Source organism: Dipodomys spectabilis, unplaced genomic scaffold, assembly GCF_019054845.1.
Source record: "Dipodomys spectabilis isolate Male_0828 unplaced genomic scaffold, ASM1905484v1 ptg000175l, whole genome shotgun sequence".
NCBI classification, from domain to species: Eukaryota; Metazoa; Chordata; class Mammalia; order Rodentia; family Heteromyidae; genus Dipodomys; species Dipodomys spectabilis.
In genome coordinates this window covers 11,182,716-11,196,790 of record NW_024870852.1, presented here as the reverse complement: position 1 = coordinate 11,196,790, position 14,075 = coordinate 11,182,716, and the positions used below count along the sequence as shown (strand labels likewise).

Sequence of the window (14,075 nt, the reverse complement as noted above, 5' to 3'; positions counted from 1 at the left end):
GTTCCAGTGGCTCATGCCTGTAAGCCAATCTCTCTCTCTGCCTCTCTCTCTGCTGCAATATGAACTGTTTAACAATCAGAATTAGAGTGTGGATTGGAAACAGCTGAGTATCACTAATATTTAATCTATTTACAAAATTTCTAGGAATGTAGTATCTCAGAATCAGGCTACTTTGAATGAGTTGATCATTATTTTACTTTTTTTGGTGGGACTGGTACTTCTACCTCAAAAGACAACATATTTTTACTTTTTTAACAGATATGCTCCACAACACCAGACAACTTTATTCTTTATTCCAGTGTGTTTCATAGAATTTGTTCATTTTGGTTTTTGTTTTGGAAGATCTGAGACAGGTCTTGCTTATGTAGTCAAGGCTTATGATCCTCCTGGCTCAGTTTCTCAAGTATTTGGATTGGTGCGCACCACCACATCCAGTTGACATTTACCACTATATTCACTTTCCTATTTTTTTAAAAGTTGACTTACTTTTCAGATTTCCATGTGGATAATATTCTATTTCTAGCAATATCGTAATGAAGATAGCAACAAAACATAAAGGGAGCTAAATACCACATAGGATAAATTACAGTTATAATAATCCCTTTTATGTATCGTTTGTTTTGGAAAGCAACTTGTTATGTAGCCCAGGATGGCCTAGCATTTATGATCCTTATTCCTAAGGAGCACTTAATTTACAGGAGTGCACTATCACACCTGGCTGTACAATAGTTTTATTTTATCAGTAGTTAAAAAAAAGCAATGGTATTCTTTGGCTTTATCAATAAGAAGAAAAGAAATTCCTAGATTCTGCCTGTACTTAAAGCATTCCCATGCCGCATAAGTCACTTACTAAGATTGTGGTGCCTCTCACGAACATCTCGGTGTTCTAGCATCTTGTTCGGCTCCCGATACAGGTGAGAAGTTGCGATATCTTCTAAGGTATAGTGCTGAAGAGGTGGAGGAGTGGGGTGAAACTGGCCCCCAGGATTCATGAGGGGCACAGTGAGGGCAGGACTGTGTCGAGGAGCAGGACTGATGGTACATACTCTCTTGGCAGGAGGCTCAGGAGGAATTGTATCTCTTTCAAAATTACTCTCTTCTCTTCTGCAGAAAAACCAGAGGTGCACATCTGAACATGTGAGCAAGTACCTATATTTCCAAGCACCGATTTTGTGTATACCCCCACACCTGTCCTGGAGCTTGAACTCAGTCCCTGGGTGCTGTTCTTGAGCTTTTTGTTCAAGGCTAGTGCTCTGTCAATGAGGTGCAGCCCCATTTCTTGATTTTTTGGTGCTTAATTGGAAATTAAAGTCTCATGGATTTTCCTGCCCAGGTTGTTTTTTGTTTTTGAACTGAAATCCTCAGATCTCAGTCTCTAGAGTAGCTAGGGTTTCAGGTGTAAGCCACCAGCACCTGGCCTCTATGCATTTTATTTATTTGTTTGTTTTGTTGGTTGTGGGGCCTGAACTCTGGGCCTGAGCGCTGTCCCCCCAGCTCTTCAGCTGTAGACCAGTGCTCTACCACCTGAGCCTCAGCCCCACTTCTGGCTTTTTCTGCTTATGTGGTGCTGAGGAATCAAACTGAGGGCCTCATGCATGCAAGGCAAGCACTCTACCACTGAGCCACCTTCCAGCCTTCCTCTATGCACTTTATGTACCACGGCCTGGGCACTGTCCCTGAGCTCTTTTGCTCAAGGCTAGCACTCCACCACTTTGAGCCACAGCACTACTTCCAGTTTTCTGGTGGTTAATTGGAGATAAGAGTTTCATGGATATGGGCTAGGAATATGGCTTAGTGGTAGAGTGCTTGACTAGCATGCATGAGGCCCTGGGTTCGATTCCTTAGTACCATATAAACAAAATTAATAAATGAAATTAAGAATGAGAAACCGTGAGTTGAAGCCCTAGTACTGGCACCAAAAAAGGGAAATATGTGGCAGAGGCTTAGGAAGTTTGGCATAAGGCATGAACTAAATTATCTCTAGGGACTAGTTACAAATTGCAAATTGCTAAAGAGAGGTCAAACCCATATACTAGGCAAACCCATCTGATCCTCATTAGTCTAAAAGACAGCATTTTCCTATAATAGAGATATGGAGGATTGTGGGCTCAACGATATTTAGTGTTTTGTTTGTTTTTTTGTGCTGATAACTGGGGCTTGAACACAGGGCCTTTTGCTTTTGCTTAGCTCTTTTTGTTTAAGGCTGGTGCTGCTCTACTAGTTAAGCCACATTTCTACTTCTGGCTTTTTGTTGGTTAACTGGAGATGAGTCTCTTGGATTTGTATGCCCAAGCTGGCTTTGAATTTTGATCTTCAGATCTCAGACTCTTGAGTAGCTAGGATTATAGGAATATGCCATTAGTGTCCAGCAATGTTTAGGAAAATTTTAAAATTAAACTTCTAAATGTGGAGGATAATTATTGGGGGAAAAATCATACAATTAATCCTCTGTGACTAGAGTTTTCCGTCAATCAGCTTCACCTATAACAAAATTTCTACTGATGTTCACAGCCATCTAATCATTATCTCTTACATACAAACTTAAAGAACAGGCAAAAAAACTTCTGGAGAGCTGAACCTGTGGAGGTTCCTAATGAATGGCAGTTCACAAGGAGAGGCATGGCAGCTCCATGTCCTTCCTCTTCCATGCCTTGCACTTTGCATCTCCTCAGCCCATGTCTATCAGTACTCTGTGTAATATCCTTTATAATAATCCAGTACATGCTAGTGCTTCCTGAGACCTGTGAGCCACAGAACAAATTAATCAAAACTGAGAAAGGTTGCAGAAAGCCTGATTTACACTAGTTAGAAACAGGAAAGCACAAAAATGGTGTGTTTATTTGAACAGACAGTATTCACAATCACAACCCAGGATTTGAAACTGGTATCTGAAGGAAGGAGAGTGTCCTGAAGACAGAGCCTTGGAACTTGTCTGCTGTTTTATCTCTAGGTAGTTAGTGTCACAACGGAAGGACAATCAACTAGTGTCCAACCAGAATGGACTGTGCTTGATGTATAGGAGGAAAACTAGAAGAAGCTGAGTGCTGTGCTGCTTCCACAGTAGTGGACCTATCCAGAGCAGAGTTTCTCATCAGGAGTTAAGCACTGTTGGAACAAAGCAGAAAACAACCTTGGAAGGTCTGAGATATTATATAGCTACAACCCAGCAATCAAATTCTCTCTTCCACATGCAAAGGGCTGAATCACAGTGGATCCAGAAAGCCAAGGTCAACAAATCTCCTTTCTGCTCACCTCTCTGGACTGGGCCTTTTCCCATTTCCATGTACTTCCATGAGTAGCTCGGAAGAGTCAGCTGGAGACGCAATGCTGGTGTTGAGCAGAAGGTGTTCATGTTGCGCTAGGTACTGGGATGGGGTCTGCTTGGCAGCCCGGGCACAGTGCAACAGTTCTCGCTGTAGCAGTGGCAGGTTGGCCTGAAAAGAAGGGGCAGAAATAGTACTGAGCCTACTTCACAGGGATTAGCACCTCAAAGGGCTCTTACCAAGCAGTATCAATCCTCTACCTACTAATCTTTCACCAGACATTTTAGTGAGTAAAGTGACATCTCTTATTCCATATCTCAACTACTGGTTCACTTGTTTGTTGCACAAGATGTCAACCCCCTTAAAGGAAGAGGCTGTAATTTAATTATCTACCTTTGTGGACTAGTACAGAGTCAAAGCTTAATAAAGATTTGTTGACCAGCTGGGCGCTGGTAGCTCATGCCCGTAATCATATCTACTCAGGAGTCTGAGATCTGAGGATCACAGTTTGAAGCCAGTCCAGGTAGAAAAGTCTGGGAGATTCTTATCTCTAATTAACCATCAAAAAACAGGATGTGAAGCTGTGGCTCAAAGTGATAAAAGTTAGCCTTGAGTAAAAGAGCTCAGGACCCAGGCCCTGAGTTCAAGTCCCACAATGACCAGAAGAAAAAAAAAAGATTTGTTGACCACATAATTTCAAAACATACATTTTTCTTTTTTCCTTTCTGTGTAGTACTGGGGTTTAAACTCAGGGACTAGAATTTGTTCAGTTTGCTCACTCTGGTCCTGCTTTTTGATGGTTATTTTAGAGATGAGTCTTGAAGAGAGATTTCTTCCTGGTCTGGCTTTGAATCATGATTTTCTGGATCTCCTAAGTCTTTGTTTTTGTGTTTTTGGTTGTGCGGCTTGAACTCTGGGCCTGGTCTGTCTCTGAACTCTTCAGCCCAAGACTAGTGCTCTACCATTTGAGCCACAGTGCCACTTCCAGTTTTCTGGTGGTTTATTGGAGATTAGAGTCTCATGGACTTTCCTGCCCGAGCTGGCTTTGAACTGCAATCCTCAAATCTAAGCCTTCTGAGTAGACAGGATTACAGGTATGAGCCAACCAGCACCTAGCTCTGTGAGACTCTTATCTCTAATAAACCATCAAAAAGCCAGTATGTTATGGTGATTTAATTAAAATATTATTGGAAAATCACTAATCAGTGAAATAAAATACATTCGTTCTTACAAAAAAAAAAAGTCAGAAGATGTGGCTTAAAGTGGTAGAGCGCTATAGCCTTGAACAAAACAGCTCAGGGAAGCCGGGCGCTGGTGGCTCATGCCTGTAATCCTAGCTACTCAGGAGGCTGAGATCTGAGGATCGCGGTTCAAAGCCAGCCCGGGCAGGAGAGACCGTGAGACTCCTATCTCCAATAAACCACCAGAAAACCGGAAGTGGCGCTGTAGCTCAAGTGGTAGAGCGCTCGCCTTGAGCTGAAGAGCTGAGGGATAGCACCCAGGCCCAGAGTTCAAGCCCCACAACCGACAAAAAAAAAAAAAAAACAGCTCAGGGACAGTGGCCAGGCCCTGAGTTTAAGCCCAAGGACCAGCACACAAAAAAAATTCCATGTATCATTTATTTATTTGTTTGCTTGTTTATTTATTGGTCCGGTTGTGGGGCCTGAACTCTGGGCCTGAGCACTGTCCCTCAGCTCTTCAGCTCAAGGCTAGTGCTCTACCACTTGAGCCACAGCGCCACTTCCGGCTTTTTTCTTTTTGCTTATGTGGTGCTGAGGAATGGAACCCAGGGCCTCAGGCATGCAAGGCAAGCGCTCTACCACTAAGCCAACTTCCCAGCCCTCCATGTATCTTTTAAACCACAGAATTCTACTTTCATAAACAGGATTTGGGCTGGGAAGGTGGCTCAGTGGTAGAGCGCTTGCCTTGTATGGTTGAGGCCCTGGGTTCGATTCCTCAGCACCACATAAACAGAAAAAAAAAAAAAAAAGCCAGAAGTGGCCCTGTGGCTCAAGTGGTAGAGTGCTAGCCTTGACCTGAAGAGCTGAGGGACAGTGCCCAGGCCCAGAGTTCAGGCCCCACAACCGGACCCCCCCCCCAAAAAAAAAAAACAAAAAAAAAACACCAGGATTTATGTTCCCTATATTTCTTTTATTAAAAAAAAAAAGAACAATATTTTTCTTTCCCTATTTAAGCATAATCCAGGCTGAGCCTGAAACAGAAGTTTATTCTCAAGGGACAGATGAGCAAGCAAAAGGAGTTTTAATACATGCAAGTAGTCATCCCCTTGCTGAGGGTTAATTTGGTAGGCACCATAATTAGCGACTGTTTTAAAGCAGAAATAAATTGACAAAACCCCAAATGCTAGCCAAAAAGCTGCCATAACAACCTACCTCATGCTGTTTTCCAAAATAACAGAGTTAAGAATAGAGAATTTAACAGTATAAAACACTTTAGGTCTGTTCTCTAACCTCAATCTTATTGCACCTGTAAAAACTGAACTGAAAAAAAGTTATGTTTGCATTTGTGGCATATATCCTTTGGTTAAAAAAGAAAAAAAGAAGGAGAGAAAAGCACAAATTATTTTCTATTAATACAAATTTCAGGAATCTTTCTTGATTCCAGAATCTTAGAGAATAATTGTTTACTGGTTCTGACATGCAGCTGTTTCAGAACTAGAAAAGTTTCAAGGACTGCTTTGAGCAGCTAGGTCTTGCACAGTATTAGAATATAGCCACACATGGGCCTGTACATCTTCCTCTATATGCCCACTATGAGCCAATTCTAAACTTTTTTTTCTTGGTCAGTTGTGGGGCTTGAACTCAGGACCTGGGTGCTGTCCCTGAGCTCTATTGCTCAAAGCTAGTGCTCTATCACTTTGAGCCACAGTGCCACTTTCAGTTTTCTGGTGATTAATTGGAGATAAGAGACTCTCGGCCTTTCCTGCCCAGGCTGGCTTTGAACCATGATCCTCAGATCTCAGCCTCCTGAGTAGCTAGGATTATAGGCATGCGCCAACAGAGCCCGGATCAAAACTTTTTTTTTTTTTTTTTGGGGGGGTCCAGTCGTGGGGCCTGAACTCTGGGCCTGGGTGCTATCCCTCAGCTCTTCAGCTCAAGGCTAGTGCTCTACCACTTGAGCTACAGCACCACTTCCGGCTTTTTTCTTTCTTTTTTTTTTTTTGCTTATGTGGTGCTGAGGAATCGAACCCAGGGCCTCATGCATGCAAGGCAAGCACTCTACCACTGAGCCACCTTCCCAGCCCCTCAAAACATTTTTAAAAAGTGGCATTATGTTGGACATAGTGGTATATACCTGTAATCACTATCTGTGGTAAGCTGAGGCAAGAGGATTATGATGTTTTAGGATAGTATGATCTATATAATAAGACTTTATCTCAAAAAGAAAAAACATGGGTTGGGAAGGTGGCTTAGTGGTAGAGTGCTTGCCTGGCATGCATGAGGCCCTGGATTTGACTCCTCAGCACCACATAAGCAGAAAAAGCCAGAAGTGGTGTTGTGGCTCAAATTGTAGAGTGTCTGACTAGGATGCATGAATCCCTAAGGTTGAACCTGAGAACTTCTACAAAAAGTTTTGTTTTGCTATAAAGCACATAAGTGGGACACTAATGAAAGATAAATAAGTCCATAGACTAGTAATAGTGTGGAATCAAAACTTAATTTTCTGATTGGTTAGTTGTATTTACATTAACCATGTCTGTAGCTTTTTTATTCTCAAGTATTTTGGGAGAAAAATAGAGAATGATGATGAAATGTAATAATATTATGTTAACATTTAAGGAATGTGGATAAAGGCTATATAGAAGTTTTATTATACCATTTTATAGCTCATCTGTGAGTTTGAAATTATTTCAAAATAAAAGTTTTGGGTTTTGTTTTTTTTTTGCCAGTCCTGGGGCTTGAACTCAGAGCCTGCCTGGGCACTGTCCCTGAGCTTATTTTTACTCAAGGCTAGCACTCTACTACTTGAGCCACAAAGCCACTTCTGGCTTTCTCTATGTATGTCGTACTGAGGAATTGAACTCAGCTTCATGCATGTTAGGCAAGCATTCTACCACTAAGCCATATTCCCAGCCCAAAATAAAAGCTTTCTAAAAGGTCAGCTGTATAAATGTAACACTACCTCAGTTACATCAGGTAAATAAACACAATGATTTAAAACAGTAACCTAAAAATTTATTTCAGGAAATGAAATTCCAGAGGACATGAATGTAAGACTAGGTTACCTGGGGCTTAGGGAGAAAAAAACTGCCTTCTCACATCCTCCTATCCTTGTGGCAAATCACAAGTGCACAGGCCTCTCCTCTCATATAACACACTCTGTTATAAAGCCCATACTTTTTCCACCTCCAGACTACTTACCCCTCCTCCTTCTAGTACTTGCTTGTTCTTATTCTTTGCATTACCAACAGTGTCTGCCCACAGACCACACTCAAGGCTTTTGCAATCTGCATCTCATCATGCAGGAGAGTTATTTACAGATTGCACTCACACCTCTCTACCAGCCCAAAATAAAACAAACATATGAAAATGTAGAGAGCTATCCTGATTTGCATGGCAGAACAGTGATCAGGAAGATTCTGAGGAAATGCTGAAGATAAATTATGTTCTGTGGTTCCCACTGTTACCTTGAGAAATGGAATCACAAAGGGACGAAGAGGAAAGTTTGTGGCCTCCTGGAGCTTGCAATGGAATTCTTCAATTGTCACTGTTGAGTTCTGAAAAGATAATGTTCAGTTTCTAAAACTGAATACAGTCTCACAATACTGAACCCTGAATTGAGACCTCACTCAAAGGTTAACTGCTTCCTTAATGGTAGAAGCTCTCTGAATGTTATGCCCATTTCAGCAGCAAATTACTTTAAGTAAGGTCTGTGCTTAACGATAATTTCCAAAGTAAAAAGAAGTGTTAGAAGCTCAACTGTAAAAACAAACTAACAAAAAAACCCCAGTGATTCTGTTTCTGGTTATGAAAAGTGTATCTAAACATTCGTTTAGTCATTCATTCCTTTGCTGATCCTGAGACTTGAACTCAGGACCTGGGCAGTGTCCCTTTGCTTCTTTTGCTTCAGGCTAGCATTGTACCACTTGAGCAGCTCAGGTGGCTAATCGGTTGTGACTGTCCTGGCAGGGTTGGCTTCAAACCTTAATCTTCAGATCTCAACCTCCTGTGTAGCTAGGAATATAGGCACGAGCTGCCAGCCCTCTAGCATGATAGAGGACAGCTTGATTCTACTATCTGCATTTACTACTTTGTAATAATCTCATGTCCTGTAGTCCCTAGAAAATTCCACTGCCCACCCTTGAGAGAATAAGAATAAAAAGGCAGTAAATCTTAGTAGTAGCATTATAAAAGTAGTTTTTTCCTAGACCTCCCTAAGGATCATGGGAACCTTAAGAGTCTCCCTTGAATTACACTTTCAAAAATGAGACATTTTTTTATTGTCCTGGGGCTTGAACTCTGGGCCTGAGTGCTGTCCCTCAGCTCTTCAGCTGAAGGCAAGTGTTCTACCACTTGAGCCACAGTACCATTTCTGGTTTTCTAATGGTCTTATTGGAGATAAGAGTCTCATGGACTTTCCTGCCCCGGCTGGCTTTAAGCACAATCCTCAGATCTCAGCCTCCTGAGTAGCTAGGACCGGCACCTGGCCAAAAATGAGACTTTAAAGGTTTGGTTTTTAATTTTTTTTTCCCACCATGCATAGAGGCACCAAGCAAGAACATAGACGATGTAATGTACTGGGGAAAAAGTGATAAAAAAAAAAAAGTGATTAAAAAGTGATAATGGGGCTGGGAAGGTGGCTCAGTGGTAGAGAGCTTGTCTTGCATGCCTGAGGCCCTGGGTTCGATTCCTCACCACATAAGCAAAAAGAAAAAAGCCAGAAGTGGTGCTGTGGCTCAAGTAGTAGAGCGCTAGCCTTGGGCTGAAGAGCTGAGGGACAGCGCCCAGGCCCAGAGTTCAGACCCCACGACCAGACCCCCCCCACCAAAAAAAGTGATAACATTTCCCTTCTAAATTCAGAGTTAAATCTCTCTCCTCAATCAATTCAGAAAATCATCCTCCATAGTACAGCCTCACCATGATCAGTACCAAAGAAAATCACACATACCTTGAAAATTCTAAATAAAGACACACACACGCACACACACACACACACACAAGAGGAGCTGAACAATGTAATCACTTTGATACTATATGTTTAGACTATGAAACTTACAATTTTACCAATCATTTCAAAAATTAAAATGGCTACTTTTTTATTCTCTTTGGTTTGGAAATAATGCACCAGCCACCGAATATATTAAATTACAAAAAACCTTGCATTAACTTGGTTGGATCTCAGCAGGATTGTTGAAAACAGTTTTAAGACAAATTCAAAGCTGCTTATTGGCATTAAATTAGTACCTTAAGCAATAAGAAAATCATTATAGACTTTGTTTTTTAATGCACTATTATCATGAAATAGCCAATTCAACTGCGTGTTATATATATATATATATATATATATATATATATATATATATATATATATTTATTTATTTATTTATTTATTTATTATTAACTAATCTAGTCTGTAGAATCTACCACATTTCTACAGGTTTGGGAACAAGCAAAAACAATTTCTCTGCTGGCTGTAGACCTGAGCCATGAACTCAGGCAGCCATCAACAGTGATGCGGTACTTTGTAGTGTACTTACCACCAATGCTAGAACAAGAGTCCGAACCTTCTCCCCAATCTCAGGGGAAATGTCATTGCCAAACTGTTGCAAAGTGGTGAGAAAGCGTTTCAACTTGCTGAGTTGTCTGGCACCGCAAGTGGCTGGCAATTGTTGATTTGTTAGTGCAGATGATGTGGAAGAGGCAGGACCATTGCTGAATCTCTGTGGTGGTGAAGGAGCACCATTCAAAGTAGGAGGAGAATGGCTGATGCCATTGCTTACTACAAGAGAGCCAAAATGACTGAGTTTAAGTGCAGAATACAAGCGTCACTGGTTGATTTCTTCTCCTGTTTTCTTTCACTGAAACTTTGCAAAGCAGATGTTAAGTAAGTATTCTGTTTCTGTTCTCAATAAGATTGCTATATATTCAGACAGACTGTGTGGTTTTAAAAAACTGTTAAACAAAAATGTAAAGCAAATTGTGGTGGCAGGTACCTATAAGTCCCAGACACTGGGAGGCTGAGTAGAGAGGACTGATAGAGCCCAGGAGTGTGATCCCAGCTTGGCAATAATGAAAATAAGCAACCTAACAAAAAGTAGCCCAGAAATGTACAGTGCTGTAAAAGCAGAGAAGCTATGTGTGGTGGAGTACACTTACAGTTCCTGTTGAGGCAGGAAGATCTTGGATTTGAAATTAGCCTACACACTACGCAAAAAAAGCAAGCAAGTCAAATGTTTTTTTTCTTTCTTGCGATTGTTTCTAACACATTTATAAGATTATTTCTTCGTTGCTTTGTATGTCCCTCCCCCACAGTATAACCCCTGCTTTCACTGTATTTGATGTCAGTATAATTTGTGGAGGGGAAGGGAAAAACAAATCGTTTAAATAGGGATACAGGTGGACCCATTGCAACAATGAGATGTACAAGTCGTTATGTCGAAAATGAACTTTACAACTTTGGTGCGGGGGTGGGGGGGGGTGGGGAGGGTGGGACGGGGAGGATTGGGGAGGGGCAGGGGGAGGATGGGAAGGGATGAGAAGGGGAAACAAAGGAGGAGGCTACAATGCTTGCTAAGAAATGTACTCATTATCTTGCTCATGTAATTGTAACCCCTCTGTACAGTATTTTCACAATTAAAAAAAGCAAGGAAGGAGGAAGGAAGGAAGGAAGGAAGGAAGGAAGGAAGGAAGGAAGGAAGGAAGGAAGGAAGGAAGGAAGGAAGGAAGGAAGGAAGGAAGGAAGGAAGGAAGGAAGGAAGGAAGGAAGGAAGGAAGGAAGGAAGGAAGGAAGGAAGGAAGGAAGGAAGGAAGGAAGGAAGGAAGGAAGGAAGGAAGGAAGGAAGGAAGGAAGGAAAAGAAAAAAGTGAGGTAGAGGGTATTCAGACTGGAGGCCAGCCAGGGCATATAAATCACCAAGAATTTTATCTCCATAACTAGCAGTTGCTGGAAGTATTCAGGTCTGCACTCACATACTCAAGCTTGCTAGGCCGGCACTCTATCACTTGAGCCAGTCCACCACCCCTTTTTACATTATTTTGTTTCACTTCATATCCTGGTTGATCTGAATTATTTGTCTACTTATAGCTGGAACGATATGTGCATAATACTATACCTAACAATTGGTTGAGATGGAGTCTTGTACACTTTTCCCTGGGCTGGCCTAGAAGCATAATTCTCCAGGTCTCTGCCTTCCAAGTAGGTACAATTGTAGGCTTGAGCTACCCTGTAGTTTTTCCTTTTCCCTTCTTTTTTTTTTTTGGAGGGGGGGGGAGTGATAGGAATATTAAGGTTTGAACTCAGGACCTTGTGCTTGCTAGGCAGGTGCTCTACCACTTGAGATATGCCTCACTCTGAATACTTATTTCTATAATTGTACTACCTTAATATATTGAACTGGGCCTTGAAATCCTCTGGTATTAGCCTCTTGAGATTACAAATATGAACCACCATTCTTGGCCTTTATATTTGAATAGCAATTTGAAAATGTTATATAGTATATGTGGAAGACAATGGAAGTCAGTCATGAGATTCAATTATTCTAAAATACAAATCCAAGTAATTAAGCAATCTCACATGCTGTAGGAGTAAAGGACACTGGCCTCGGCCCTCCAGGATTTATTGGTGGGAGAGGTGGCATGCTGGGAGGTGAAGATCGTGACTGTATTTTCACTTCTGCAGGCGATCCAGGCATTGCTGGCACTTTTTTCTCAGAACCAACTGCAGAGAATAAGAGAAGTGGGAAGTCAGAGTTCTGTAAGATAATAAAAATAGCAACAACAATTTGAAATACCAATATGCTTTCCGAGAGGACTAAGAGAAGATGCTTAGTATAATGAGTGCATGTGTCCATGACCAAACATCTAAATCTCTGATGATACCTTATTTGGAAAAAGGAGGATTGAAGATATACTTAAGGATTTTCAGGAAATCTCCATAGACTATCTGGGCAGGTAGAAAAATCCAACTTGAATAGTGTCCTTAAAGACAAGACAGAAATATCCACAGAGAGGAGATGTGAAGACAGTCACACAGAAAAAAACATTTGAGAATATAGGCATAGGCTGAAGTAATGTTCCTACAAACCAATACCTGCTAAGGGTTATCAGCAGCCGTTGGAAGTTCAGACAGAGCTGGGATCTGGTGGCTCATACCTGTAATTTTAGCTGCTTGGGAGGCTGAGATCTGAGGATCATAGTTCAAAGCCAGCCTGGGCAGAAAAGTCCATGAGACTCTTATGTCTAATTAACAAGAAGAAGAAGAAAAGAAGGAGGAGGAGGAGGAAGAGGAGGAGGAAGAGGAGGAAGAGGAGGAGGAGGAAGAGGAGGAGGAGGAGAAGGAAAAGGAGAAGGAGAAGGAGAAGGAGAAGAAAGAGAAGAAGAAAAGCCTGGAAGTGGTGCTGTGGCTTAAATGGTAAAACGCTAGCCTTGAGTAAAAGAAACTCAGAGACAGTGCTTAGGTCCAGAGTTCAAGCCCTAACACTGGCAAAAAAAAAAGCAAATTAGAGAAAGAAGTGAACACAGGAACTTTCTAGAGTCTAGACCAGGTTTCAACTGCATGACATGGAACAGACTCTTAATCAGTTATATAGAAATTACTACCAGTAACAATGTACTAAATTTTTATACATACCAACTAAGTAAGGAGAGTTGAAAATTAGCATCTCTAATTAGGTCCTAATTGATATGACTAAGACTAAATAATGTTTGATAATATTCTACTATCTTTTTAAAGAAGGTTTTTGGGATTTTTTTTGGGGGGGGTTGTGGTTTTTTGGTGTGTGCTGGTACTAGGGCTTGAACTCAGGACCTCTTGTTCTTGCTCATCTTTAGCTCAAGGCTAGCACTCTACCACTTAAGCCACACACTCACTTCTGGCTTTTTGTTGATTAATTGACGGTAAGGGTTTCATGGACTTTCCTGCCTGGGCTGGCTTCAAACCTTAATCCTTAGATCTCAGCCTCCAGAGTAGGTGAGATTACATGCATAAGCCACCAGTGCCTAGCAAAAAAGTTATTTTTCTGACATATAAAATGGTATGTGTCTGTAGTCTCAGCTTTTGGGGAAGCTGAGGCAGGATACTGAGCCCAACAGTTAGAGGTCAGTCAGAAACACATAGCAACAGGATCTTTTTTTTTCCCCCACTTTGGTTGTGGAGCCTGAACTCTGGGCCTGGGCTCTTTAACTCAAAGTTAGTGCTCTACCACTTTAAGCCACAGCACCACTTTTTTTCTGGTGGTTAACTGGAGATAAGAATCTCCCAGACTTTCCTGCCCAGGCTGGCTTTGGACTGAGATCCTCAGATCTCAGCCTCCTGAGTAGCTAGGATTACAGATATGAGCCCCTGGCATGTGGCCCTCAGGATCCTGTCTTAAGCACACACACATAAACACTTTATATCGATCTATGCTCCTTAGTAATTCCAAGCTTTTCACTTAAGCACCAGGTCTTCAATCTCAGTAACTGCCGGACTCAATTTAAAGTGCAAGGAACAGGTAGGAGAGGATGAAATGAGAATGTAAAGGCAGTTTCCTTTCTGTGAAGTCACATCTATGAAGACAACCCATACCAAAGTGTTCATGATACCAGAAGGCATCTCTGTGCAGAACATGTTCTAATGAGGAAAAAAAAATCCC

The 14,075-nt window shown here is 41.6% G+C and overlaps 1 protein-coding gene across 2 annotated transcripts in view; it reads right to left on the bottom strand.

The window, feature by feature from the left end:
- Positions 1–14,075, bottom strand: part of Cbfa2t2 (CBFA2/RUNX1 partner transcriptional co-repressor 2) — a 96,957-nt gene that overhangs the window by 22,829 nt on the left and 60,053 nt on the right. For both annotated transcript variants that reach the window (XM_042694443.1, XM_042694444.1), the window contains exons 2-6: positions 12,017–12,160; positions 9,982–10,223; positions 7,912–8,001; positions 3,253–3,434; positions 851–1,104 (exon numbers count right to left, since the gene is read on the bottom strand). In XM_042694443.1, coding sequence (XP_042550377.1) covers positions 851–1,104; positions 3,253–3,434; positions 7,912–8,001; positions 9,982–10,223; positions 12,017–12,160 — 912 coding nt within the window. The remainder of the gene's footprint in view (positions 1–850; positions 1,105–3,252; positions 3,435–7,911; positions 8,002–9,981; positions 10,224–12,016; positions 12,161–14,075) is intronic.